Source organism: Pongo pygmaeus, chromosome 8 (genome assembly GCF_028885625.2).
Source record: "Pongo pygmaeus isolate AG05252 chromosome 8, NHGRI_mPonPyg2-v2.0_pri, whole genome shotgun sequence".
Lineage (NCBI taxonomy): Eukaryota > Metazoa > Chordata > Mammalia > Primates > Hominidae > Pongo > Pongo pygmaeus.
In genome coordinates this window covers 7,819,992-7,843,066 of record NC_072381.2, presented here as the reverse complement: position 1 = coordinate 7,843,066, position 23,075 = coordinate 7,819,992, and the positions used below count along the sequence as shown (strand labels likewise).

Sequence of the window (23,075 nt, the reverse complement as noted above, 5' to 3'; positions counted from 1 at the left end):
ATTACAGGTCAAAACCCAGTGAGTAAAATTTTACAAAGCTAAATGGAAAGCCTGACAGTTAGGTAAAGAAAAACAACCCCCATAAAAACAGAGTGACAGAGTCCTTAGCTACAATTCTCCATAGAGAAAAGAAGCAGGGGTTTTAGTTGACTTCAAGCTTAAAGTAACCCAGCAGTTCATCAATCTAATGCTACCTTTAAATGCATTTTTTAAAGTCCAAATAAAGGTAAATAATAAATCTGTTGTATTCTCTGCTAATCATATATTTTTTTCTTGGTTAGCTCCATGGTAGCTTTGTGTCAATATTTATCCTTTGCTTCATCTTTTGTAAATATGACACATTAAATGATTAGATGGGTAAAAGTCATTTGATCAGCAAATATTAATGGAGCATCTATTTCATGTGAGTTACAAGATAGTTACTGCTACTTCGCGGAAAAAATAGATGGTTCCTCCCTATTACAAGAGAGGAGTGGTACATACAAATGATTATCATACAAGGTGCAGTGTGATGCATGCCACAAGGCGCTGTGGCAGTTCAAAACACTGCAAGATCTAAGAACCCTCATGAAGTATGGACCTTAAAGAATCTTAACAAACAGAGATAAAAGGAGAGATTATTTTAGGTATAAAACAAGGCATGTGCAAATTTTCAGAGGCTCAAAGCATAGGGCATGGCTCAGTCAATAGCAAATTGTTCTTAGTGGCTAGTGAACATAGTAAGTCAGGGATGGAGACTAGAATGGTATTCTGGGGCCAATGGTGACAATTGTATATTGGCAGTAAAGAATTTAGAATTTACACTGTCAGCTGGGTGCAGTGGCTCATGCCTGTAATCCCAGCACTTTGGGAGGCCAAGGCAGGTGGATCACCTGAGGTCAAGAATTCAAGACCAGCCTGGTCAACATTGCGAAACCCCACCTCTACTAAAAATACAAAAATTAGCCCAGCGTGGTGGCGGGTGCCTGTAATCCCAGCTACTTGGGAGGCTGAGGCATGAGAATCGCTTGAACTTGGGAGGCGGAGGTTGCAATGAGCCAAGATCGCGCCACTGCACTCCAGCCTGGGCGACAGAGTGAGACTCCATCTCAAAAAAAGATTTACACTGTTAACTCTGGGCAGTCGGGAGCAATTAGAAACTTTTAAGTAACACGTTGAGAATTTTGCTTTACAAAACTAGAACTGAGAGTAACATGCTAGACTTAAACCGGTCATTTGAAAACATGTCATTTAATTCATGCATTTGAGTTAGGAGTTGGGTCATGTTATTATCTTCATTTATAGATGAAGATTTGGGGCTTAGGAAAGTGAACTACTCCGGGTCCTAATAGAAGTAGCCTCAAACCCTGATCTGCTCAACACCAAAGCCTAAGCTGCCTACCATCATTCTACTATACAAAGTACAGTAGCACTGACCAAAGGAGGGAGGAGAAGGTACAGAGGGTTAAAGACAGCACGGGTTAAATGCTCACACAGTGCTGATAGGTACAGAGAGTTAAAGACAGCACGGGTTAAATGCTTACACAGTGCTGATAGTTCTGTAAGAGATGTGGACAGGTACTCCATGGTTTTCACTAATCTCCTGTAAATTAATATGTCACAGATTTATTCTATATTGTGAATTTTGCACATCGTAAAGCATTCGTCTGTGTATGGTTCTTGGTAACAAGCATGATTTTCCTGTTCATCAGTACTCTGGGACCGAGCGCACTGAAGACGATAGGAAGTTCAGCATCAGTGAAACGAAAAGAATCTTCCCAGAGCTCAGCTCAGTCTAAAGAAAAGAAGAAAAAGAAATCTGCACTGGATGAAATCATGGAGGTACAGTTTATGGACTGCGTGTGGACACCTTAGAACCCAAGGAAAATTAAATCATTTCACCGTTTATTAGATAATAGAAAATTAGGAAAATTATCATATACGGACTAGGGAATAGTGACCTAGCTACATACAGTTCCCCGAACTGGAGTTGGAGCCCCTCTAAATAGGTTTATTTATTTATTTATTTATTTATTTATTTTTTGAGATGGAGTCTCACTCTGTTGCCCAGGCTGGAGTGCAGCGGCACACTCTCGGCTCACTGCAACCTCCGCTTCCCAGGTTCAAATGATTCTTCTGGCTCAGCCTCCCAAGTAGCTGGGATTGCAGGCGCTTGCCACCATACCCGGCTAATTTTTGTATTTTTAGTAGAGATGGGGTTTCACCATGTTTGCCAGGCTGATCTCGAACTCCTGACCTCAAGTCACCCACCCACCGCAGACTCTCAAATGCTGGGATTACAGGCAGGAGCCACCATGCCCCACCTAAATAGGTTTCTTTTAGCAGCCTCAGGTGCTGTCTGTGAAACTCCCTGTGCTGTTACGGTCAGTAGAATTCAATTAGAAATTGGAGTCCTTCGTGGTTGGCCTCCCTCCTTCAACCACTACTCTCCTGTTGACTTTGACTTCCACTTAGCACCTCCTAGCTAGCAAGAGAAACCTGTGACATGGTTTTTTTTGGTTGTTGTTGTTGAGACAGTCTCTCTCTGTTGCCCAGGCCAGAGTGCAGTGGCACAATCTCGGCTCACTGTAGTCTCTGCCCCCCAGGTTCAAGAGATTCTCCTGCCTCAGCCTCCCCGAGTAGCTGGGATTGCAAATGTGTGCCATCACACCTGGCTAGTTTTTGTATTTTTAGTAGAGACAGGGTTTCACCATGTTGGCTAGGCTGGTCTCGAACTCCTGATCTCAAATGATCTGCCTACCTTGGCCTCCCAAATTGCTGGGATTACAGATGTGAGCCACTGCACCTGGCCCAGTGTGACATGGTTTTAATTTGATTTAGCCTGATGGCTAAGTCTGTGTGAGAAATCATTGGAAATACATGATTATCCACATTTAGGGCCATACTTGGGCTCTAAATCTACCTGAGACTCTAGAGTAATTCTGCAGGAGGTTCTTAATATACTCCTAAATATCCCCTTCTCCATTTTAACACATAGCCTACCTTATCAATGAATTAAGAAAATAAGTGGGAGAGGAAAAGAGGCAGGATAGAAGAGAAAGTAAATGGATAACTTTTTCCTTTAATATTATTTCCTCTGTCTCCTCATTTCTTTTCATCTTCATTGTGAAAGGATAGAAAATGCCGTTCAGTCTTTTGTTTTGTTTTGTTTTGAGACGGAGTCCTGCTCTGTGTTCTGTCGCTCAGGCTGGAGCGCAGTGGTACAATCCCAGCTCACTGCACCCTCCACCTCCCAGGTTCAAGTGATTCTCCTGCCTCAGCCTCTTGAGTAGCTGGGATTACGGGCACTCGCCACCATGCCTGGCTAATTTTTTATATTTTTAGTAGAGGCGGGATTTCACTATGCCGGCCAGGCTGATCTTGAACTCCTGGCCTCAGGTGATCCGCCTGCCTCAGCCTCCCAGAGTCCTCGGATCACAAGGTATGAGCCACCGCACCTGGCTGGCTGTTAGTCTTCTCTGTTCCTAGTCCTCACACCATGCAGGACGATCTAAAAAGCTTCAAGTATAATGTAAGATGAAACTTACTATGAAACTGAGTCACTGTTACATGCTGCACATTGTGCAAGGCCCCGGGTCTGTATAGTAGAAAGAAAAACAGTCCTTGTTAATCATGGAGCTTTCATTCTAACGACAGAGCTGTTCAGCAGTGAACCAGTGAATGATCACAAAATGCTGAGTGCCAAGGATGTGTGAGGGTAGGGCCTGGGGAGAGATCCTGTGAACAGTGCCTAGACAGGAACGATCAAGCATCTGAAGGAAAGGCCCACGGGACTGGAGTGCAGCAAGCACCTGGTGGCGTTTGAGGTCAGAGAGCCAGGAGGGCCAACACCACAGAGGTCTTACATGCTGTGACAGGGATTTTTTAAATTTAATTTTATTCAAAGAAAAATGGAAAGCCAAATCGACCTCTTTGAATATAATGCATAATGCATACTAATTTTAGAACATTGTTTGTTGAAAAGGTGAAGGATTTAAAATGAGGTGTTTTTTTTTTTTGAGGTGGAGTGTCACTCTGTGGCCCAGGCTGGAGTGCAGCGATGTGACCTCGGCTCACTGCAACCTCCACCTCACAGGGTTCAAGCAATTCTCACATCTCAGCCTCCCGAGTAGCTGGGACTACAGGCATGTACCACCACGCCTGGCTAATTTTTGTACTTTTAGTAGAGACAGGGTTTCACTGTGTTGGCCAGGCTATTCTCAAACTCCTGACCTCATGATCCACCCACCTCAGCCTCCCAAAGTGCTGGGTTTACAGGCATGAGCCACCGCGCCCAGCCTAAAATTAGGTTTCGAATCAACCAAGGGATTATTACATTGTTCGATCTCATTGAAAATTGGTACTTAGGGTTAACTGTAACCAGTTGAGAAAGAAAAAGATTCGATATTTTCGCCAGACAGCCAGACAGCGCTCTTTTCTTTGGTCACTCTCATTTATTTATCTCTTGGTGGTATTTTTCTTCCCTTTCATTCACGAGCTTTACTGTCATTTTCAAACAGGGAACCCCCTGTTTGCTACCAGGCTGTGTATTTAACCACGCTGTGCTACATTGATCCATGTGTTACCATTTTACTGCATGAAAACCTGGCCTCTTTTCCAGCTCCTGACAGTCACATGGGAGAAAGTGGGTGAGGGCAGGCAGTGGCTGGTCTTGCAGCTGAGTAGGGGTTCTGTCTTTTTGCTTCCTAGGTCAGTTGACTTGCTTTATTATATACTTTTAAAAATGCAAGTTTTTTTTAAATCAAAAACTAATGACAAATAATGTTTATTTGTATTTATCAGAGCTTGCAAATTATGTCATTGGTCTTCTGTGAAGTAGAGGACTTCACAGTTTTATGGTGTTATTTTGCTAAATAGAATAGTATTTTGAAATCCAATGAGGATTTTAGGGAGATAATTTTAAGACATTATGTGTTCTACAGATTGAAGAGGAAAAGAAAAGAACTGCCCGAACAGACTACTGGCTACAGCCTGTAAGTATTCAGTTGGAGTTTCTTAAGTTCTAAACGTATGTTTAAGTGAATGATTTAACTAGCATTTGGTATAAGTAACTAAACTTTTCAAACACGTATAATCTATACAGATAGAGTTAGTTATAACTTATAATGACTTTTCTTCCTATTAGATTATTAATTATTGGTTGCACCTCTATTGGAGAGTTACTTCATGCTTGTAGACTAATAATGTTCTTTAAGTTTAGTGCTAAACTTGTTTATGGACATCTTGAATTTGAGCCAGGAATTTTCAATTTTTGCTATAAGACAAAAGGTTATGTTTTCAGAAATGAGTTCAAAAAGTAGAACTGTAAATGCCCAAGTGTTGGTTTTCAATTTACAACTTACTGAAACTAGAATGTCCATTTATTAATAGGTACATTGTGGAGAAAAGCAGGTTTTAATTTCACAAACTCAAGGGAGTTTTATATCTTATTGCTTATTTATTATTGCTTATTGGTTTAAAATAATTTAAAAATAGTTTTTAAACATTTAACAATATTTTAAAATGATTATTTATTGATGCTCTATTTTAGACTTACTGAGACGTGACATTTTCATAAAACTTTCAGAGTGTCTTATTCTTTTTTTTATTTTTAAATAGAGACAGGGTCTTGCTCTATTGACCAGGCTGGTCTGAAACTCCTGGCCTCAAGCGATCCTCCCACCTCAGCTTCCAGAGTAGCTAGGACTGCAAGCATGCACTGCTAATGCCCTGCCAATTTTTGTATTTTTTGTAGAGACAAGGTTTTACTCTTTTGCCCAGGCTGGTGAACATAGCAGCCTCAAGTGATCCTCCTGCCTCGACTTCCCAGGGTGTTAGGATTACTGGCCCGAGCCACTGTGCCAAATTTTTTTTTTTTTTTTTTTTTTGAGATGGAGTTTTGTTCTCGTTGCCCAGGCGGGAGTGCAATGGCGCGATCTCAGCTCACCGCAATCTCTGCCTCCTGAGTTCAAGCGATTCTCCTGCCTCAGCCTCCCTAGTAACTGAGATTACAGGCATGGGCTACCACATCCGGCTAATTTTGTATTTTTAGTAGAGACGGGGTTTCTCCATGTTGGTCAGGCTGGTCTCAAACTCCAGACCTCAGGTGATCCACCTGCCTCAGCCTCCCAAAGTGCTGGAATTACAGGTGTGAGCCACCGCGTCCGGCCCACTATGCCTAGTTTTTAAACTCAGAAAGGAAATATTTTTAACAGATCTACTGTGGACGAGGGCGAATAAGTACAGTGATGTAATGAATTATCTTCCAATTACTAGAGTGTGAACCCATGAGAGCGTTTGAGAAATTAGCCCAGAAAATAGTATGACTAAATTGGAGAAGTTGTTTTGGCATTAATTGGCTTCATTTAGAAAGTCTTAAAAGAGAGACTTCAGAATAAGACCATTCACATTTTTCCGTAAACATATCTTTCTACTATTAAATACCCTCTCCCCAAAGTCCTTCCTAAAGTTTTGTTAGTATGATTTTAAGCATGGCTTTATGAAATACTTGACCATCTCTTTGATATATTCACTTGAAGTAGCAAATATAGAATCACTGCAGTGAATATTGCATTGTTAGGCAATTTAATTTTCATTATTAGCTTTTAGACAACTAATCCAAATCAGGAAAAAATGGTATAGAAGCAAACTCTGAATTCATTCACAAGAAGTAAGCCCAGATTTCCCTCCCATTTGAGAATTAGAGGGTCAGAAGAACAATACCTTTAGCTATAACTAATCTGGAGGAATCCCATTTGTATGAAAATTCAAAGCAACTGAATGACAAAGAGGCATAGTGAGAACTGTCATGCATAAGCTTGAAGGCTCAGTGCCTTGCAATTTCCAGTGAGTCTCTTGCAATCTGAGTTTTTATCAGCAGTGAACTACTCAGTGATTTTCACTTCCTGCAATGGAAAGAAACTGTCTACGAAAGACATGAAGTACTAGAGTTCAGATTTACCGGTAACAGTCCTAGATTTCCAGAAATCTGCAATGTAGAAATCAGACATTTTTTATATATATGTATATATTTTTTCCTCTTGCTAACCACGTTGAACAGAAAGGGGAAGAAGGAATAAAAGATTGCTAAGGAAATGTTTGTCCTTGTTGGGAAGGCAGAGGACTCCAGCATTTCTTATTTGTCAGGGCAGTTACCTTTTCCTGTGGTTTTGGGTGAACATAGTTTAAAAGGAAGAAGTAAATTACAAACGATAACTTCTGTCTTTCCTTTCATTTTTTTGTTATTATTTTCTAGGAAATTATTGTGAAAATTATAACCAAGAAACTGGGAGAGAAATATCATAAGAAAAAGGCTATTGTTAAGGTAAGGGCATGCAATTATGAATGGAATTTGTGAAAAAAGCTTGGGTCACTGAGTGAAGCTATTTTGGTATTTCTTGAAAATCAAGTCCTAGTAGCAGAAGTACTACGACTAAAATTCTTGATTATTCCATGAAATGGAAGCTGAATTCATGATTGTTGGAGAAACATTTCTTTTTCATCCATAGTTTATACTCAACGTTGATCTGTTTTCTTACTAGGACAGATAGTATGTATGAAGGCCCATCAGCACCTCTTCAAAACCTCAGCATGCATGCCTTGCTTGTCAGTAAAATGTACTTTATTTTTTCACGATAGGCCATATATTAAAAGTAATGGCAAAAACTGCAATTACTTTTATGCCAGCCTAACAATTATACTGTCAGAGGTCTCACGAGGACTTCTTGTGATTTGCTTGAGAGACTGTCTTTTGGCTACTCTGGGATTTTATTTATTTTTATTTTTATTTCTGAGACAGAGTCTGACTCTGTTGCCCAGGCTGGAGTGCAGTGGTGTGATCTCAGCTCATCGCAACCATCGCCTCCCAGGTTCAAGTGATTCTCCTGCCTCAGCCTCCCAAGTAGCTGGGATTACAGGCACCCGCCACCGCACCTGGCTAACTCTTATATTTTTAGTAGAGATGGGGTTTCACCAAATTGGCCAGGCTGGTCTCAAACTCCTGACCTCCGGTGATCTACCTGCCTCAGCCTCCCAAAGTACTGGTATTATAGGAGTGAGCCACCGCACCCAGCCTGCTCTGAGATTTTAAAGTTTGTATCAATATTCTAGGCCTTTTCTCCCTATTTGCCTTTCCTAAATTTAGTTTTATTCCAGCACCCAGCCTTGTGCATGCCTATTGCCCTTCTTCCACTGTAGATTAAGCTAGGCAAAACTACCCCTCTTGTTAGATTTCTTAAAGTCTTATTCCAGGACCACCAATCTGTTATTCTTTCCAGATGAAAACCTTTACTAAGCTTTGAATTGAGTTCTTTATTGAGAACCATAGACTGGGAAATCATGTATGGAATCTAGAAAATAGTGTCATTTATAGAAGGAGTTACTCTTTCTTTTGATTGATATTTTGTCTTCATTTCACTTGCTTTTGACCTTTTAAATGAGTGTGCACATATTTCTTCTATTATAAAAGTGTTCATTTTACATAACAGGAAGTAATCGACAAATATACAGCTGTTGTGAAGATGATTGATTCTGGAGACAAGCTGAAACTTGACCAGACTCATTTAGAGACAGTAATTCCAGCACCAGGTAAATCTGTTTGCAGACCATTTAATACATATGCCATCAAAATGAGCGGTTCCATTTTTAAACCACTGTATTTTGACAGTACTTGATGGTTGTTATTTTTCTGTCTTGGCGACATTAACTGCCAGCATAACTCATCTCTGTTTGGACTGAAGGGCATCGTAGTTTACTGGCTCTCTGCTGAAGCTGTTTTGTGGCGTCAATGGATTTTCCTTTCCTGGAATCTTTTTTTTTTTTCCTGAAGCAAAACGTAGACGTATATGGATAGCATTTGTTATATTAGGCTTATGGTTATAGGTTGAGAATCTCTCATCTGAAATGCCTGGACCAGAAGAGTTTCCAATTTTGGATTTTGGAATTTGCATATACGTAATTGGATATCTTAGGGTTGGAACCCATGTCTTAACACAAAATTGATTATGTTTTATTTTATTTTTATTTATTTATTTATTTTTGAGACACAGTTTCACTCTGTCACCCATTGACTTACTGCAACCTCTACCTCCCAGGTCAAGCAATTTTCCTGCCTTAGCCTCCCAAGTAGCTGGGATTACAGGCATGCATCACCACATCTGGCTAATTTTTGTATTTTTAGTAAAGACGGGGCTTCACCATGTTGGCCAGGCTGGTCTCAGGCTCTTGACCTCAAGTGATCCACCCACCTCAGCCTCCCAAAGGGCTGGAATTACAGGCGTGAGCCACCGTACTCATCCTCATTTATGTTTTATATATACCTTACACACATAGCCTGAAGGTAATTTTATACAATATTTTAAATAATTTTGATTGCATCTTGACAGTGACCTGTCACAGGAGGTCAGTTGTGGAATTTTCCACTTGTGGCATGATGTCAGCACTCAAAAGATTTTAGATTTTGGAGCTTTTCAAATTTTCAGATTAGGAATGTTCAATCTGTAATGTATTTGTTTAGCTCTCTGCGATAGTCAAGTGAAAGTTTGTGTTATTTTGCTTTTTTTCCCCTTAGGTGTCTTTGCCTTTTGGAAACTTATCTGTATCTGAGTACAAGCACTACTTTGACCAGGTTGTTTACCTCTGACTCAAAATCTTCCTGGGGGTGTCATTGCCAATGTAGTGATAACATCAGTCTCTGGAACTTCCAATTATTCATATTCTTTATTCTTTTTCCCCCTAAAGTAAAAATTCTTTTTACAGATTAGAAAAATTTGTGTTAGCTTTATTGTGGTAAAATTGATGTACAATGAATCACACATATGTAAAGTATACAATTTGGTAAGTTTGAACATGTGCCTACTTCCATAAAACCATCACTACAATCAGGATGATGAATAGATCCTCTCATTTCCCTCTCTAATCCCTCCCTCCTACCTTCTGCTCCTGCGTCCTCTGTCTTCCTCGGCATCTGCTGACATGCTTTCTGTCATTATAGTTCAGTTCATATTTTTCCAGAATTTTATATAAATTAAGTTTCTATAAATATAAATGTGTCCTGTTTTCTGTTCTGGCTACTTTCACTCAGCGTAATTATTTTGGATTCACCTATGTGGTGGAACGTATCTGTAGTTCATTCTTTTTTCTTGCTGTATGTCATTGTGTGGATATGCAGTATTTCCCCCTTATACTATACCTTCCAAGACCACCAGTGAATGCCTGAAACCATGGATAGTACCAAACACTATATATACTATGTTTTTTTCCTACATACATACCTATAATAAAGTTTAACTTATGAATTAGACACAGTAAAAGATTGAGAATAATAACTAATAATAAAATAGAGCAATTATAATAATATATTGTAGTAAAAGTTATGTGAATGTGGTCTCTTTCTCTCAAAATATTTTATTGTACTGTACACACCTATTTTTGGACCACGCTGACTGAGATTAACCAAAACCTGGGATAAGGGGGGACTACTGGACCAGTTTGTTTATCCAGTTATCTGTTGATAGACATTTGGCTTATTTACAGCTTTTGGCTGTTAAAAATAAAACTACTGTGAACATATATGTACAAAGCTTTGTGTGGATATCTGGTTTCTTTTTTCTTGGGTAAATACATAGAATGGTTCAGTCACATGTTAGGTATAAGTTTAAATTTTTGTAAAACTGCCAAACCATCTTATGAATTTTGCAAAGAGACAAAGTAAGCTAAATTTTCTCTGATTACTTCTGGACTCTGAACATTTTCTCTAAGTACCTTATATTCTTTGCAGTCTAAAAGTAAAGCATATATATTCCTTTAACAAATAATTGGGGGAAAAATGAGAAGTCTTAGAATGTTCAAGTAGTGAAAGTATCCATACACTGCACTAAAATACTATACACTTCTTAAATGATTGCGAACTTCTAAGAAAAAGGGTTTTGTTTTTTATTATGTTTATTCGGTGTAGTACATTTTGCTGTAACAAGTTAGAAGAAAAGTGGAGATATTTTTTCGCATTAATTTTTATATTCTTTTCCATCATAGGAAAAAGAATTCTAGTTTTAAATGGAGGTTACAGAGGAAATGAAGGTACCCTAGAATCCATCAATGAGAAGACTTTTTCAGCTACTATCATCATTGAAACTGTAAGTTTGTTTACACAAAGACAGAAATTTCAAAATGCTTTACAAATGTGCCATAGTTCTTTTTAATTGGATTGTTCTTTATTTTAGAATTTGAGTTTTTTGTTAGCCTTCTATCCTATTTGGAAAACTGTAAGCTTATTTTCTCCAGTGACTCTGCCATTGCTAAAGTATTTTATTTTCTGATTACAAAAGAAATGTGTACTCATGCATAAAACCCCAAAAAACATAATTTAATATAAATAATTATAAAATTTAATCATAATCCCCCAGCCCAACAATAAACCCCATTAATATTTTGGTCTGTTCCTTTCCAGTCTTGGTGTTTTATGAAAGTGTGTATAATAGGTACAGTTCTATATCCTTTTTTCCCCTCATATCGAATATAAAACTCAATTTGGCATAGTAAAGTTAGTGGGGAAAGTAGAGTCATTGTCAAGACGGAGGGAACCACAGAGGTCAACCACTTTTTAAAATGTCTTCCCTTTTTTCATAAAGGATTTAAGGTAGCAGAGATCAATACAGTAATTTAAAGAACTCTGACTTATAAATAAAGTTGGTTATTGACTTAGAACTGATATTTCACTGACAAGTCTGTGAGTGAGGTCTGAGATATCTTCAGAAAGAAAGTTTCCTTTTAGAACTCTGAACTACTGCACTGCATATCTTTGATGCTAAACAAAATAATTTTTTATCTCCAGTACAGTCAGTTTTAGTATTTCTGGGGGAGCTTGGGAGTAATAGATCACTTAGAGAGTTTAATGAAAGTTTAGACTCTTCAAAACATTGCACATAATTGCCAAATTTTATTTGTTCTCTTGGGGAGTTTATAGGCCCCCTAAGCCCATGGACTTGTTAGAGAATATGTGTCTAGGAAGGTTTTCTGGAAAAACCATTTAGGTCCTTATTTGAGAGAATTCTCATTTCAGTAAATCAAGCCTTTCTCTTCTTTTTTTTTTTTTTTCTGATCCTGACAATGCTAACCTAGAAACTGTTACTTGCTAACTGTTACTAACGTAAACTAAGGGGAAAAAAGGGAAAAAGGACTCTTACTTGGCACTGAGGAACGTGTCAGTCTGACTAAATTAGCAGATTGAGTTTTAACAAAAAACTCTATAAGATTTTCTCTGACTCTATCAGCATAAGGCAATAGAAAATCCAGTATTTCCTTGACAACTTGCTTATCCTTCCCTTATTAATTTCTTTTTTTTTTTTTGCATGGACCATGCATGAAACTTACCTTATTACTTTCATAGTGCTATCAAATGCAGATCCTGTTTCATGTTTTCATCTCAGGGAAACACAAAACAACTGATTACTGTTGAGGCTGTGTTGAGTTCCATCTCGATACCTTTGGTTCGCAGGTTGTGTCCATTCATCAAAAACTAACTTCTCACCTTCTGCACTGTAGACCCCGTTTCATCTTCTGTACTGAGGTAGAACTTAGGAGCAAATCCACATGAAAAGCCTTTCTGTTTGATTGCAAAGCAACGTGTATTTCTTTTAGAAGAGGAAATCTACCAGCTGGGCATGGTGGCTCATGCCTGTAATTCCAGCACTTTGGGAGGCTGAGGCGGACGGATCACCTGAGGTCAGGAGTTCGAGACCAGCCCGGCCAACATGGAGAAACCCCGTCTCCACTAAAAATACAAAAATTAGCTGGGCACGGTGGCAAATGCCTGAAGTCGCAGCTCGGGAGACTGAGGCAGGAGAATCGCTTGAACCTGGGAGGCAGAGGTTGCAGTGAGCCGAGATTGTGCTACTTACTCCGGCCTGGGTGATAGCCAGACTCCGTCTCAAAAAAAAAAAAGGGAATCTGTCTCCTAATTTTTTTTTCTTCTTTTCTTCACCATGTCCTCATTTAAAAAAAAAAAAAAAAAAAAAAAATCTCTGTATATGCTTGTGTCATCACTTGAACTTTGCAAATGGTTATTTTTATCATTTCTGGCACCTTAAGTTTTCATGTCATTGATAATATTTGAAATTTATGCGTGTATCAAGCAGATTTTTAACATCCAATAAATTGTTCCTAAATAGCCTCAGCTTTTTAGCTATTTGCCCTGTAAGCCCAAATGTCTGGCTCCCTTCTTATTCTCCAGATTTATGGTACTTATCAGAAAAATGTAATTGACCATAGACCATTAAACATGATAATGAAAAATCCAACCTAGGTTATACTTTATCTGGGAACTTAATTCCTTTAAATATGATAATTATTTGTTGTTAAGGGAAGCAGTAAAAAAATGTTAAAATCTCAGTTCTAGGGTTAGAGTCATCATCATTGTCATCATCATTATTGTCATCATCATCATGTTATATTTTGCAAGGAAGAGGATTAACTGTCAAATTTTTATTTTATTTTATTTTATTTTTTTTATTTATTTTCAAGACAGAGTCTCACTCTGTCGCCCAGGCTGGAGTGCAATGGCGCGATCTCAGCTCACTGCAACCTCTGCCTCCAGGTTCAAGAAATTCTTCTGCTTCAGCCTCCCAAGTAGCTGGGATTACAGGTGTGTGCCACCATGCCCAGCTAATTTTTATATTTTTAGTAGAGATAGGGTTTCACCATGTTGGTCAGGCTGGTCTCAAACTCCTGACCTCAGGTGATCCACCTGCCTTGGCCTCCCAAAGTGCTGGGATTACAGATGTGAGCACTGCGCCCGACCCAACTCTCAAATTTTAAACAAAAGATTAAATAATAATTAGAGTTGAAAATTATTGAGCTCTCACTCATATTAAATTCCAGGTCTAGTCACTTTATATGAAATAACTCATTTATATTTCCCAACAACACAATCATACAGACATTACTATTATTTCCACTGGGAGATAATAAGGCACAGAGAGGAAACTGAAGGACAGAGAGGTTAAATCAATTGTTGAAAGTGAGATTTGAACTTGGGGAGTGTAGGTCCACAGCCCATATTCTTAGCCTCTGTGTTCCCAGGTTGTATCCGCTTTTGTGATAGAAAATATCTTTCATTAATTAAGTTTTCCTCTTTCCCTTTTTGTTTGATATGAAAGAAGAAAATAAATTTAAAGTTGGACTCTTTTTATAATCTAGACCAGTGTAACTATCACAGCCAACCTAGACAAACATGTTTGAGTATCTGTAATGCTTACAAAATGATATTTCCTATAAAAAAAAAGAAAACCCCAAATGGACAATGGCACAAACATGGTAGAAGTTAACGTTTCACTCTAAAAACCCCAAATGGGTATTTTTGATCAGGGAACTCTTTCTAAGTGGTGATTTGTGAACCCAGGGTCCTTCCAGCTAGTGGCTCTACTGCCCTCAAGTGGCATCTCCAGTTGCCATGTCTGTGTGCATTGGGCAGGCAAAAGGAGCTTGGCTGATTGTGTGTCGGGGATAGCAGTCTGGACCATCACTTCTGTTTGCTTTCATGGGCTGGAACTCCATGCATAGCCACAGCTAACCATAAGGGAGCTAGGAAATTGGCTATTTATCCAGGAAGCAGAGGAGATACTGAACAGCTAGCAGGTCTCTGCCACAATATCTATTGATAATGTATGTCAGATGTCACAGAAGAAAATATGGTAGTTCTTAATGAGAATGCCATAGATTATTCTTAAAATTCATAGATGTATACAAATGTTAACGATCTTAATGGTATTTTAGGGATATGGAAAAGGCAAATTTGTATCCATAAGTATGGTGTCATTTTTTTGTCTTTTAGGAATGTGTGTTTTTAACCTTCTTTTAAATTATTTTAATTTGTAGGGCCCTTTAAAAGGACGCAGAGTTGAAGGAATTCAATATGAAGACATTTCTAAACTTGCCTGAGTTTGAAAATTTGTTAACAATACATTAAAATCTTAAAGCATCAAATTGGTGTTCGCCAAGGCATTATGAGACTCTACTGTGTTAGGGTATTCTTTTGTATAAAAGAAACAGGTTTTTGAAAATATTACTTTATAGTTGTTCAGCTAAACTTTGAGAACAATTTAATTATGTCTCATGAAGTATCAAAACTATGTAATTTTGTCTTTGTTATTTTTGTTTCCTTTGTAATTTACTTGATGAATTTATATCTTCATTAAAGAATGTTATTATAAAGTGTTTTATATATGACAATTTAGAGTGATTTAATTGGAGGAAATCCTTCATACACTCTATATTTTCAGTAGTAGAGTAGTAAAGTTGAACTATAAGTGTGACTACATTTTAAATGTCAAACTATAAATATAGAAGCAGCTTTATTGTGGTAATAATTCATATACCATACAGATCACTCATTTAAAATATACATACAATTCAGTGGTTTTTAGTATTTTTGCAGAATTGTGCAGCCATCACCACTGTCTGATTTTAAAACACTTTCATACCCCAAAATGCAACCCTGTAATAGTCAATCGCTATTTTTCCCCTCTGCCCTAGCCCTAAACAGCCACTAATGTACTTTCCGTCTCTATGGATTTGCCATTTCTGGACATTTCTTATAAATGGAATCATATAATATGTGATCTTTTATGACTGACTTCTTACACTTAGCATCATGTTTTCAAGGTTTATCCATGTGGTAGCATGTAGGCATGCTTCATTTGTTTTTATGACTGCTTAATATTCCACTGTGTGGATGTACCATATTTTGTTTGTCCATTCGTCACTTGATAAACATTTAGATTGTTTCTACTTTTTGGCTATTGTGAATAATGCTGCCATGGTCACCCATTTACAGGATTTTATGTGAACAGAAGCTTTCGCTTCTGCCAAACTCTTCCAGAGCAGCTATACCATTTTACAGTCCTACCAGCAATGTTGAACTACACAGTTTTATTTGTTTTTAATTTTTTTACTTTTAGAGACATGGTCTCACTACGTTGCCCAGGCTGCTCTCAAACTCCTGGGCTCAAGTGATCCTCCTGCCTCAGCCTCCCAAAGTGTTAGGATTGCAGGTGTGAGCCACGGCACCCTGCCTAACTATACAGTTTGAAATAAGTAGGGCAGTATATTATTAGGGAATGCAAAAGACAGGAAACCCACACTTGCCTGTGCCAAAGGAAAAACGAAGGGATATTTATAGTGCACATGACTGAAGGGAGCAGACGCTAGCTTCCAGGGCAGTGGGACCGCGTGTGAACAGCCTTCGCAGGGCTTTCGCTCTGTCTCTGGCTCCTGTGCTGGCTCTCTACGTTTACATTCTTGGGCACTCTAGGTTTACATCTTACCCTTCAGCAGCACCAGGAAGAGAGATGATCTATCTTTTCTTTTTCTTTTTTTTTTTTTTTTTTTTGAGATAGAGTCTCACTCTGTTACCCAGGCTGGAGTACAGTAGCGCGATCTCGGCTCACTGCAACCTCCACCTCCCGGGTCCAAGCCATTCTCCTGCCTCAGCCTCCTGAGTAGCTGGAACTACAGGCATACGCCACCACACCCAGCTAATTTTTGTAATTTTAGTAGAGACGAGGTTTCACCATGTTGGCCAGGATGGTCTCGAGCTCTTGACCTTGTGATCTGCCCGCCTTGGCCTCCCGAAGTGCTGGGATTACAGGTATGAGCCACCGTGCCCAGCCTCTTTTTTTTTTTTTTTTTTTTTTGTCTTTTGAGATAGGGTCTTGCTCTGTCACCCAGCCTGGAGTGCAGTGGCACAATCATGGCTCACTGCAGCCTCGTCCTCCTGGTCTTAGGTCGTTGATTCTCCCACCTCAGCCTCCCAAGTAGCTGGGACTACAGGCATGAACTACCATGCCTGGCTAATTTTTTTGATTTTTAGTAGAGATGAGGTCTCTTGAGCTCAAACTCCTGAGTCTCAAACTCTTGAGCTCAAGCAATCCTCCTGCCTCGGCCTCCTAAAATGTTGTGATTACAGGTGTGAGCTACCACGCCTTGCCTGAGTTGATCTACAAGAGTTCAAACAAAAAACAGACCATACCGGGATGATCACTTCAAACATGAGGATGGGAATATGCTGACGTCAGACACAGGTACGGTGCCAACCCCTGGGATATCTCTCTTTAACTGAGAGTCAGGGAGGGCTGATAGCTTCTATTTTCAGAAGGTGGGAGAACATACGCTGTTAGCAGAAATGTAAGGCGCAGTAAAGAAATATTAATAGGATGATGTCAGTAGCTTTACAGAAAATGTTCTTCAGGGATGAATTAAGGTTTTTCCAAAGTAACTTGACAGCACATTATGGAAAGCAACTGGGTTTTGGGTGTGGGCAGTCTTTAGATCAAATTCTGGCAGTTCTGTTCATTAGCTTTGTAATATTAGAATGTTAATGTTCTTGAATTGCGATGTTTTTAATGTATAAATTGTCAAAATGTTTTTCAGCAGGGTTGATGTGAGACCTACAGAGAATACATATAAAGCATCAGACATGAAGTCCAGCACATAGTAGGTATTGAATAAATGGCAGTGAGTGGTCATGTCCAGAAATGGAGCCAAGAAGTTGAGCCTGGACTGCTAAGAATCTGGTCTGAAGAATTTCGAAAAGGAGAATGGTTCTCCCTGATAACAAATAGTGATGAGTAAAACCTGACAAATTACATATGCCTCCCCCAAATATGTAAGTTTGGAATCAACTCGGTGGTTTTCTTCAGAGAAAAAATGTTTCATGTCTGCCTCCCACATTTAATTCTCCAACGTCTTCCTGAAATTATTTCAGAATGAAATGAAGTAGCATACTTGAGGTTAAATTCAATAAAAAATATCTGAAGCATAAAAATACAATTATAGACTTGACAGTAGTTTTTTCTCTCTGAGTTTGTAGAGCTTGATAGAGTTTATGCTAAGCAAAATGACTGCAGATAACTAACAACAGGTCTCATATTAGACTTTTATTTTTGAAGCATCATAAGCTATTTTTCTTTTTCTCAAACATAGAGTTTACTTTTTAGAGCAGTCTCTGTGGGTTTTGACAAATGTATGACATATATCTGCCACTGTAGTATCACACAGAAGAGTTTCACTGCCCTAGAAGTTTCCTGCGTTCTGCCTGTTCCCTGTCTCTCCCCAAATCCCTGCTGACCACTGATCTTTTTACTGTCTCCCTAGTTTTGTCTCCATCGAAGCTCATATAGTTGGAGTCATACAGAGTGTAGCTTTTTCAGATTTGCTTCTTTCACCTAGTAGAACATATGCATGTAAGGTTCCTCCATGTTGTTTTAGTTAGGTTTTTGTGGCTCGATAGTGTTTAGCACTGAATAATATTCTGTTGTCTGAGCACCACAGTTTATGCACTCACCTACTGAAGGATATCTTGGTTGCTTACAAGGTTTGGAAATTATGAATAAAGCTGCTACAAACATCTGTATGTAGGTTCTTTGTGGATAGACGTTTTTAACTTATTTATGTAAAGACCAAAGAGCACAATTGCTGGATCATATGCCAGGAGTCTTCTGAGAAACTACCAAACTGTCTTCCAGAGTGACTGTACCATTTTGTATTCAAACAAGCAATGAATGAGAGTCCCTGTTGCTCCGCATCTCCACCAGCATTTGACGTTGTCAGTGTTGGATTTTGGCCGTCCTAATAGGTGTACAATGGGATCTTGTCGTTGCTTTAATTTGCATTTCTTTGATGAAGTATGATGTGGAGCATCTTTTCATGTGCTTATTTGCCACCTGTATATCTTCTTTGGTGAGATGTCTTTCAGGTTTTTTGCCCATTATTTAATTGGGGTTATTCATTTTCTTATTGTTGAATTTTAAGAGTTCTTTGTATATTTCAGTTGTGTTCTTTATCAAATATGTCTTTTGCAAATATTTTCTGTCAGTCAGTGGCTTGTCTTCTCATTTTGTTTTAAGCTATTCTTTTTTAACAGCTGACTTGAGGTCGTATCAAATTGTTGGTTTTGTTGTCCTGAGAGACCAAATTCCCTATTTTCTTCATTAGAATCTCATTAAATCTCATTTGCTGATTTTTCCTTTGTCTTCTGGCATCTACCTCTAACTGCCTCTCAGTTTCAGTTTTTTCTGACATGATTGCATCAGATTCATTCAGCCAGCATTTATGGAGTGCCTTCAGTAGGTAAGCCATTGTACTAGGTACTGGAGATACGAGTGAGAAGCAGGTAGAGACCCAAGGTATGTGTTATAGGAATTGACAGACAGTGTTCAATGATAATCAAATGAAATGATAGGCCAGTAAGAGAAACTTGATCATGTATGGCAGCTACTTGAAAATCTGCCCTGGCTGCTGGGCCTGAGAAACTGTTCACTGATACCAGTATACACCTCAGTTCCTACTTGGGTAAGATGGAATCACAGGATTAGAATATGATCAGCCTTTTTTTTTTTTTTTTTTTTTTTGAGACAGCGTCCCACTCTGTTGACCAGGCTGGAGTGCAGTGGCGCAATCTTGGCCCACTGCAACCTCTGTCTCCTGGGTTTAAGCGATTCTCCTGCCTCAGTGTCCTGAGTAGCTGGGATTACAGGTGCATGCTACCACGCCCAGCTAATTTTTGTATTTTTAGTAGAGACATGGTTTCGCCATGTTGGTCAGGCTGGTCTCGATCTCCTGACCTCAGGTGATCTGCCTGCCTCGGCCTCCCAGAGTGCTGGGATTACAGACGTGAGCCACCGCACCCAGCCAGAATATGATCAGCCTTGATTATAAGTTAGTCATTAGATTGACTGCAGTGACCCTAGAAATGTTAATTAGATAACTGAATAATTATGCCACTTAAGGGAGCCATCCTGGGGGTTTTTGTTTTCTCTTCTGTGGTTATTTTGGGAAAAGTTAGCAAGAAGTAGACTCAGCCAGTGTGAAAGAGTTAAGAAAAATAACACTAAGTTCTTATAGCATACAAGCATCTCTATGTACCTAGATGGCCAGGTAATTTTTACTTTGCTTTTACTGGGCCTTTGGAGTCACTTCTATCTCCTTCAATTGGGATAAGGCTAAAGAGAAGATGCCACTTGATGGTAGCAAGTGATCCTTTAAAGCTGCAGTTTCTTTTGATAGAACTCTATTACCGCATATAAATGTACACTCCAAGATTTTCATTATTACTTTTAAGACCACTGTACACACATAAAATACTGGTAGAAGTTTTAAATTCAAGATTTTAACCAAATAACGGAGTTAATGCTAAAATCTCACTTTTGAAGTTTATGTTGAATATTAGCATTCTAATATTTAATATTTTTCTATTTTTGAAATAGGAAATGGAAAAGATGCAGTAGATTTTTCAAAAGTGTACCATAGGTGAGCACTTCTTATAGAAGAAGAAAACTAGGAGGTAGTGCTTTTTACCTCCTCAGCGCTAAAGTTATCTTTATTTTTATTTATTTTTATAAAGAGATGGGAGTCTCACTATGTTGCCTAGGCTGGTCTTGAACTCCTGGCCTCCAGTGATGCTCCTGCCTTGGCCTCCCAAAGTGCTGGGATTATAGGCATGAGGCACCACGCCCGGCCAGTAATCTTTAGCTTTTAGAAACAATCACATTTCCTTAAGATTTTGCAATTAGGTTTAGAGGTGCTCACTTGCTTTTTCAAATATGGGTTGGATATGTCCAAAAAAAGAGTTTTGCCTCTAAAATGAAAAATGATTTTTACCAGATTATGGAAAGGAAGATTCATAAAAATGTGCCTTTAAAAGGCTTTTTTAAAGTGCAAGTTCACCAATTTGACTTTTGAAAATACGTTCATTTTAGGAGTTGATTTTTTAAGGAAAGTTGTAAACACAGCAAAGCACAGAATTACAGTGGTTCAGACTTGCATCTTAGCACCAAAATCCACTATACAAATGCAGACAGCATAAAGTAACCTAGTTTCGCTTTAAATTTGTTGCTTATTTTGTTCTGCCTTAAATGTCATCGGCCTTTTGTTAGAACATAATTTACTACTTTATTTGGAAATAAAGTCTAATATAAGATTTAGCATGTAAGTGGTATTACTCAGAAATGGTTTAAATGCAAATGAAATAACAGTTCTACCAGAAGTACTAAAAAAGATGCTGTGTTCAAGGTATATTAAATTTGTGTGAAACTTGATTCACAGACACAGAGGGCTTCCAGAGAATTTGGAACTATGATTCAGAATTCATTTAGCAACATTAACAGTGTGTATAATTAGCCATCTGAGGTAACATCCTGAGCGACTTTAAATATGTGCAGAATTTGGGAGCAACAAAAACTCCAGTGGGGCTGGGCATGGTGGCTCACGCCTGTAATCCCAGCTACTTGGGAGGCTGAGGCAGGAGGATCACTTGAACCCAGGAGGTGGAGGTTGCAGTGAGCAGAGATTGCGCCCCTGTGCTACAGCCTGGGCAACAAAGCGAGACTCCATCTTAGGGGAAAAAAAAAAAAAAAAAGTAAAGCAAATCACCCTCCCTTATGTGCGTGGGCCTCGTCTAATCAGTCGAAGGCCTGAATAGAACAAAAATGCTGACGTCCCCAAGTCAGAGAGGATCCTCTAGTGTACGGCCTTCGAACTTCATCTGTAGCATCAGCTCGTCCTGCCTGATGGCTTTGGAACTGGAACACTGGCTCCTGCCTGGGTCTCCTGTACCATCAGCCTACTCTGCCGATTTTGGATTTACAAGTCTCCATAATCGCATGAGCCAGTCCTTATTGTAAATCTCCTATGGGTTCTGTTTTTCTGGAGAATTATGGCTAATCCAGGCCTCATAAACTCAAAAGGGACCCAGGGACCAACACTATGAAGAGAATCTTGGCTAAAAATACTGGGCTATCACAGGCACCATAGCAAGGCTATCCTTGTTTTAGTATAAATCTCTACAGAGGGTAACAGGGCTTTAGTATAAATCTCTACAAAGCACCTAAGATCAAGGTATTGATCCCCCATTCGTATTCTATGCTCACCATATAACCCTCTCATAATCGTACTTCCCATGTCACTAGCAGTGTAAAAATGGACGCTATCTGCAAGGTTGGGGACCTGAGACTGAACAGCAGTGAAATGATCAGCTGGGCATGGTGGCTCACACCTGTAGTCCCAGCACTTTGGAAGGCCGAGGCAGGAGAATCACTTGAGCCCAGGAGTTTGAGACCAGCCTGGGCAACATAGTGAGACCTTGTCTCTGCAAAAAATAAAAATGAGCTAGGCATGGTGACATGCACCTGTAGTCCCAGCTGCTAGGGAGGTTGAAGTGAGAGGATTGCTTGTGCCCAGGTTGAGGCTGCAGTGAGCCATGATCACGCCACTGCGCTCCAACCTGGGCAACAGAGAGAGACCTTGTCTGAAGAAAAAGAAAGAAAAGATATTAATAAATGATCACAGTAAACACCAAATTTAAGGCTCTGTCCAGATGCTGGCTTGGCTCGGCACCACCTTGATCCACACACTTCGGCATCTAAAAATGCAACAAAATCCTAAAAGCTCATTTGTAAAGTGTTTATTTTCTTCAGTTGTGTTTACAGGCTTTATAAACCACCCTGATATCTGGTTCATTTTAATTATTCAAACCGAAGAATATCTGCAAAAGTGACAGGGGAAAGATGTATATTAATATACATAATTTCCCAAACTATAAACCTTTAAGGCCGTTTGAGAAAGCTGTAGAGCTGAGGCATGAAGTAATCCTTGTAGTGCCCGTCGATGAATCCTTTTCCACTGTTGTGCACAAACCAGCAGGTAACGTCCGTTCCAAACACTAGATCCGTTCTGTAGTCTTTCTGTAAGCCCCTGTAAGGAAGCAAGGCACGTGGTTAGGGGGAGACTGAGGGACGGCTGGCCGGGCACCTCTAGACACAAGACCCCCTCTTTTCCTTGCTGTTCTTCGTGTTCCTTCTGTCACCACATCTGCCGCCTCCCCACCTATCGCTGCTCCCCAAGTCATGTGAAAAAGAAACACCAAGTCTGGGGCTTGGTGTTGGATGGACAGAGAATCAGTGGAGCTTCCTTAGAGAACTCAAAGAACCCTTAGAGTTGACCCATATGGGCTTTTCCAGCAAGGGAAACAGTAGCCAATGGAAAGAAGGCAGGAACGAGACTCCACAGTGTTGAGGCTGACCTCACAGGTCACTTAAAGAATGAGT

At 39.3% G+C, this 23,075-nt stretch overlaps 2 protein-coding genes across 6 annotated transcripts in view; one reads left to right on the top strand and one right to left on the bottom strand.

The window, feature by feature from the left end:
- The window catches only part of KIN (Kin17 DNA and RNA binding protein), a 36,027-nt gene extending 17,133 nt beyond the window's left edge, over positions 1 to 18,894 (top strand). Inside the window, exons 8-14 of one of the 5 annotated variants that reach the window (XR_008504895.2) lie at positions 1,692 to 1,821; positions 4,923 to 4,973; positions 7,235 to 7,303; positions 8,466 to 8,565; positions 11,011 to 11,111; positions 16,940 to 17,054; positions 17,407 to 18,894. Coding sequence is in view for 3 of the 5 variants with exons in the window: in XM_054503448.2 (XP_054359423.1) it covers positions 1,692 to 1,821; positions 4,923 to 4,973; positions 7,235 to 7,303; positions 8,466 to 8,565; positions 11,011 to 11,177 (517 nt within the window). In the remaining 2 variants the exon portion in view is untranslated. Of the gene's footprint in view, positions 1 to 1,691; positions 1,822 to 4,922; positions 4,974 to 7,234; positions 7,304 to 8,465; positions 8,566 to 9,547; positions 10,974 to 11,010; positions 14,830 to 14,850; positions 15,582 to 16,939; positions 17,055 to 17,403 lie in introns of those variants that run through there. The other 4 variants (XR_008504894.2, XM_054503449.2, XM_054503448.2 and 1 more) reach the window with 4 other exon arrangements.
- Positions 18,895 to 22,410: 3,516 nt separating this feature from the next.
- Positions 22,411 to 23,075, bottom strand: part of ITIH2 (inter-alpha-trypsin inhibitor heavy chain 2) — a 47,168-nt gene continuing 46,503 nt past the window's right edge. Inside the window, exon 21 of the mRNA XM_054436466.2 lies at positions 22,411 to 22,722. Coding sequence (XP_054292441.1) covers positions 22,575 to 22,722 — 148 coding nt within the window. The 3' untranslated portion in view covers positions 22,411 to 22,574. The remainder of the gene's footprint in view (positions 22,723 to 23,075) is intronic.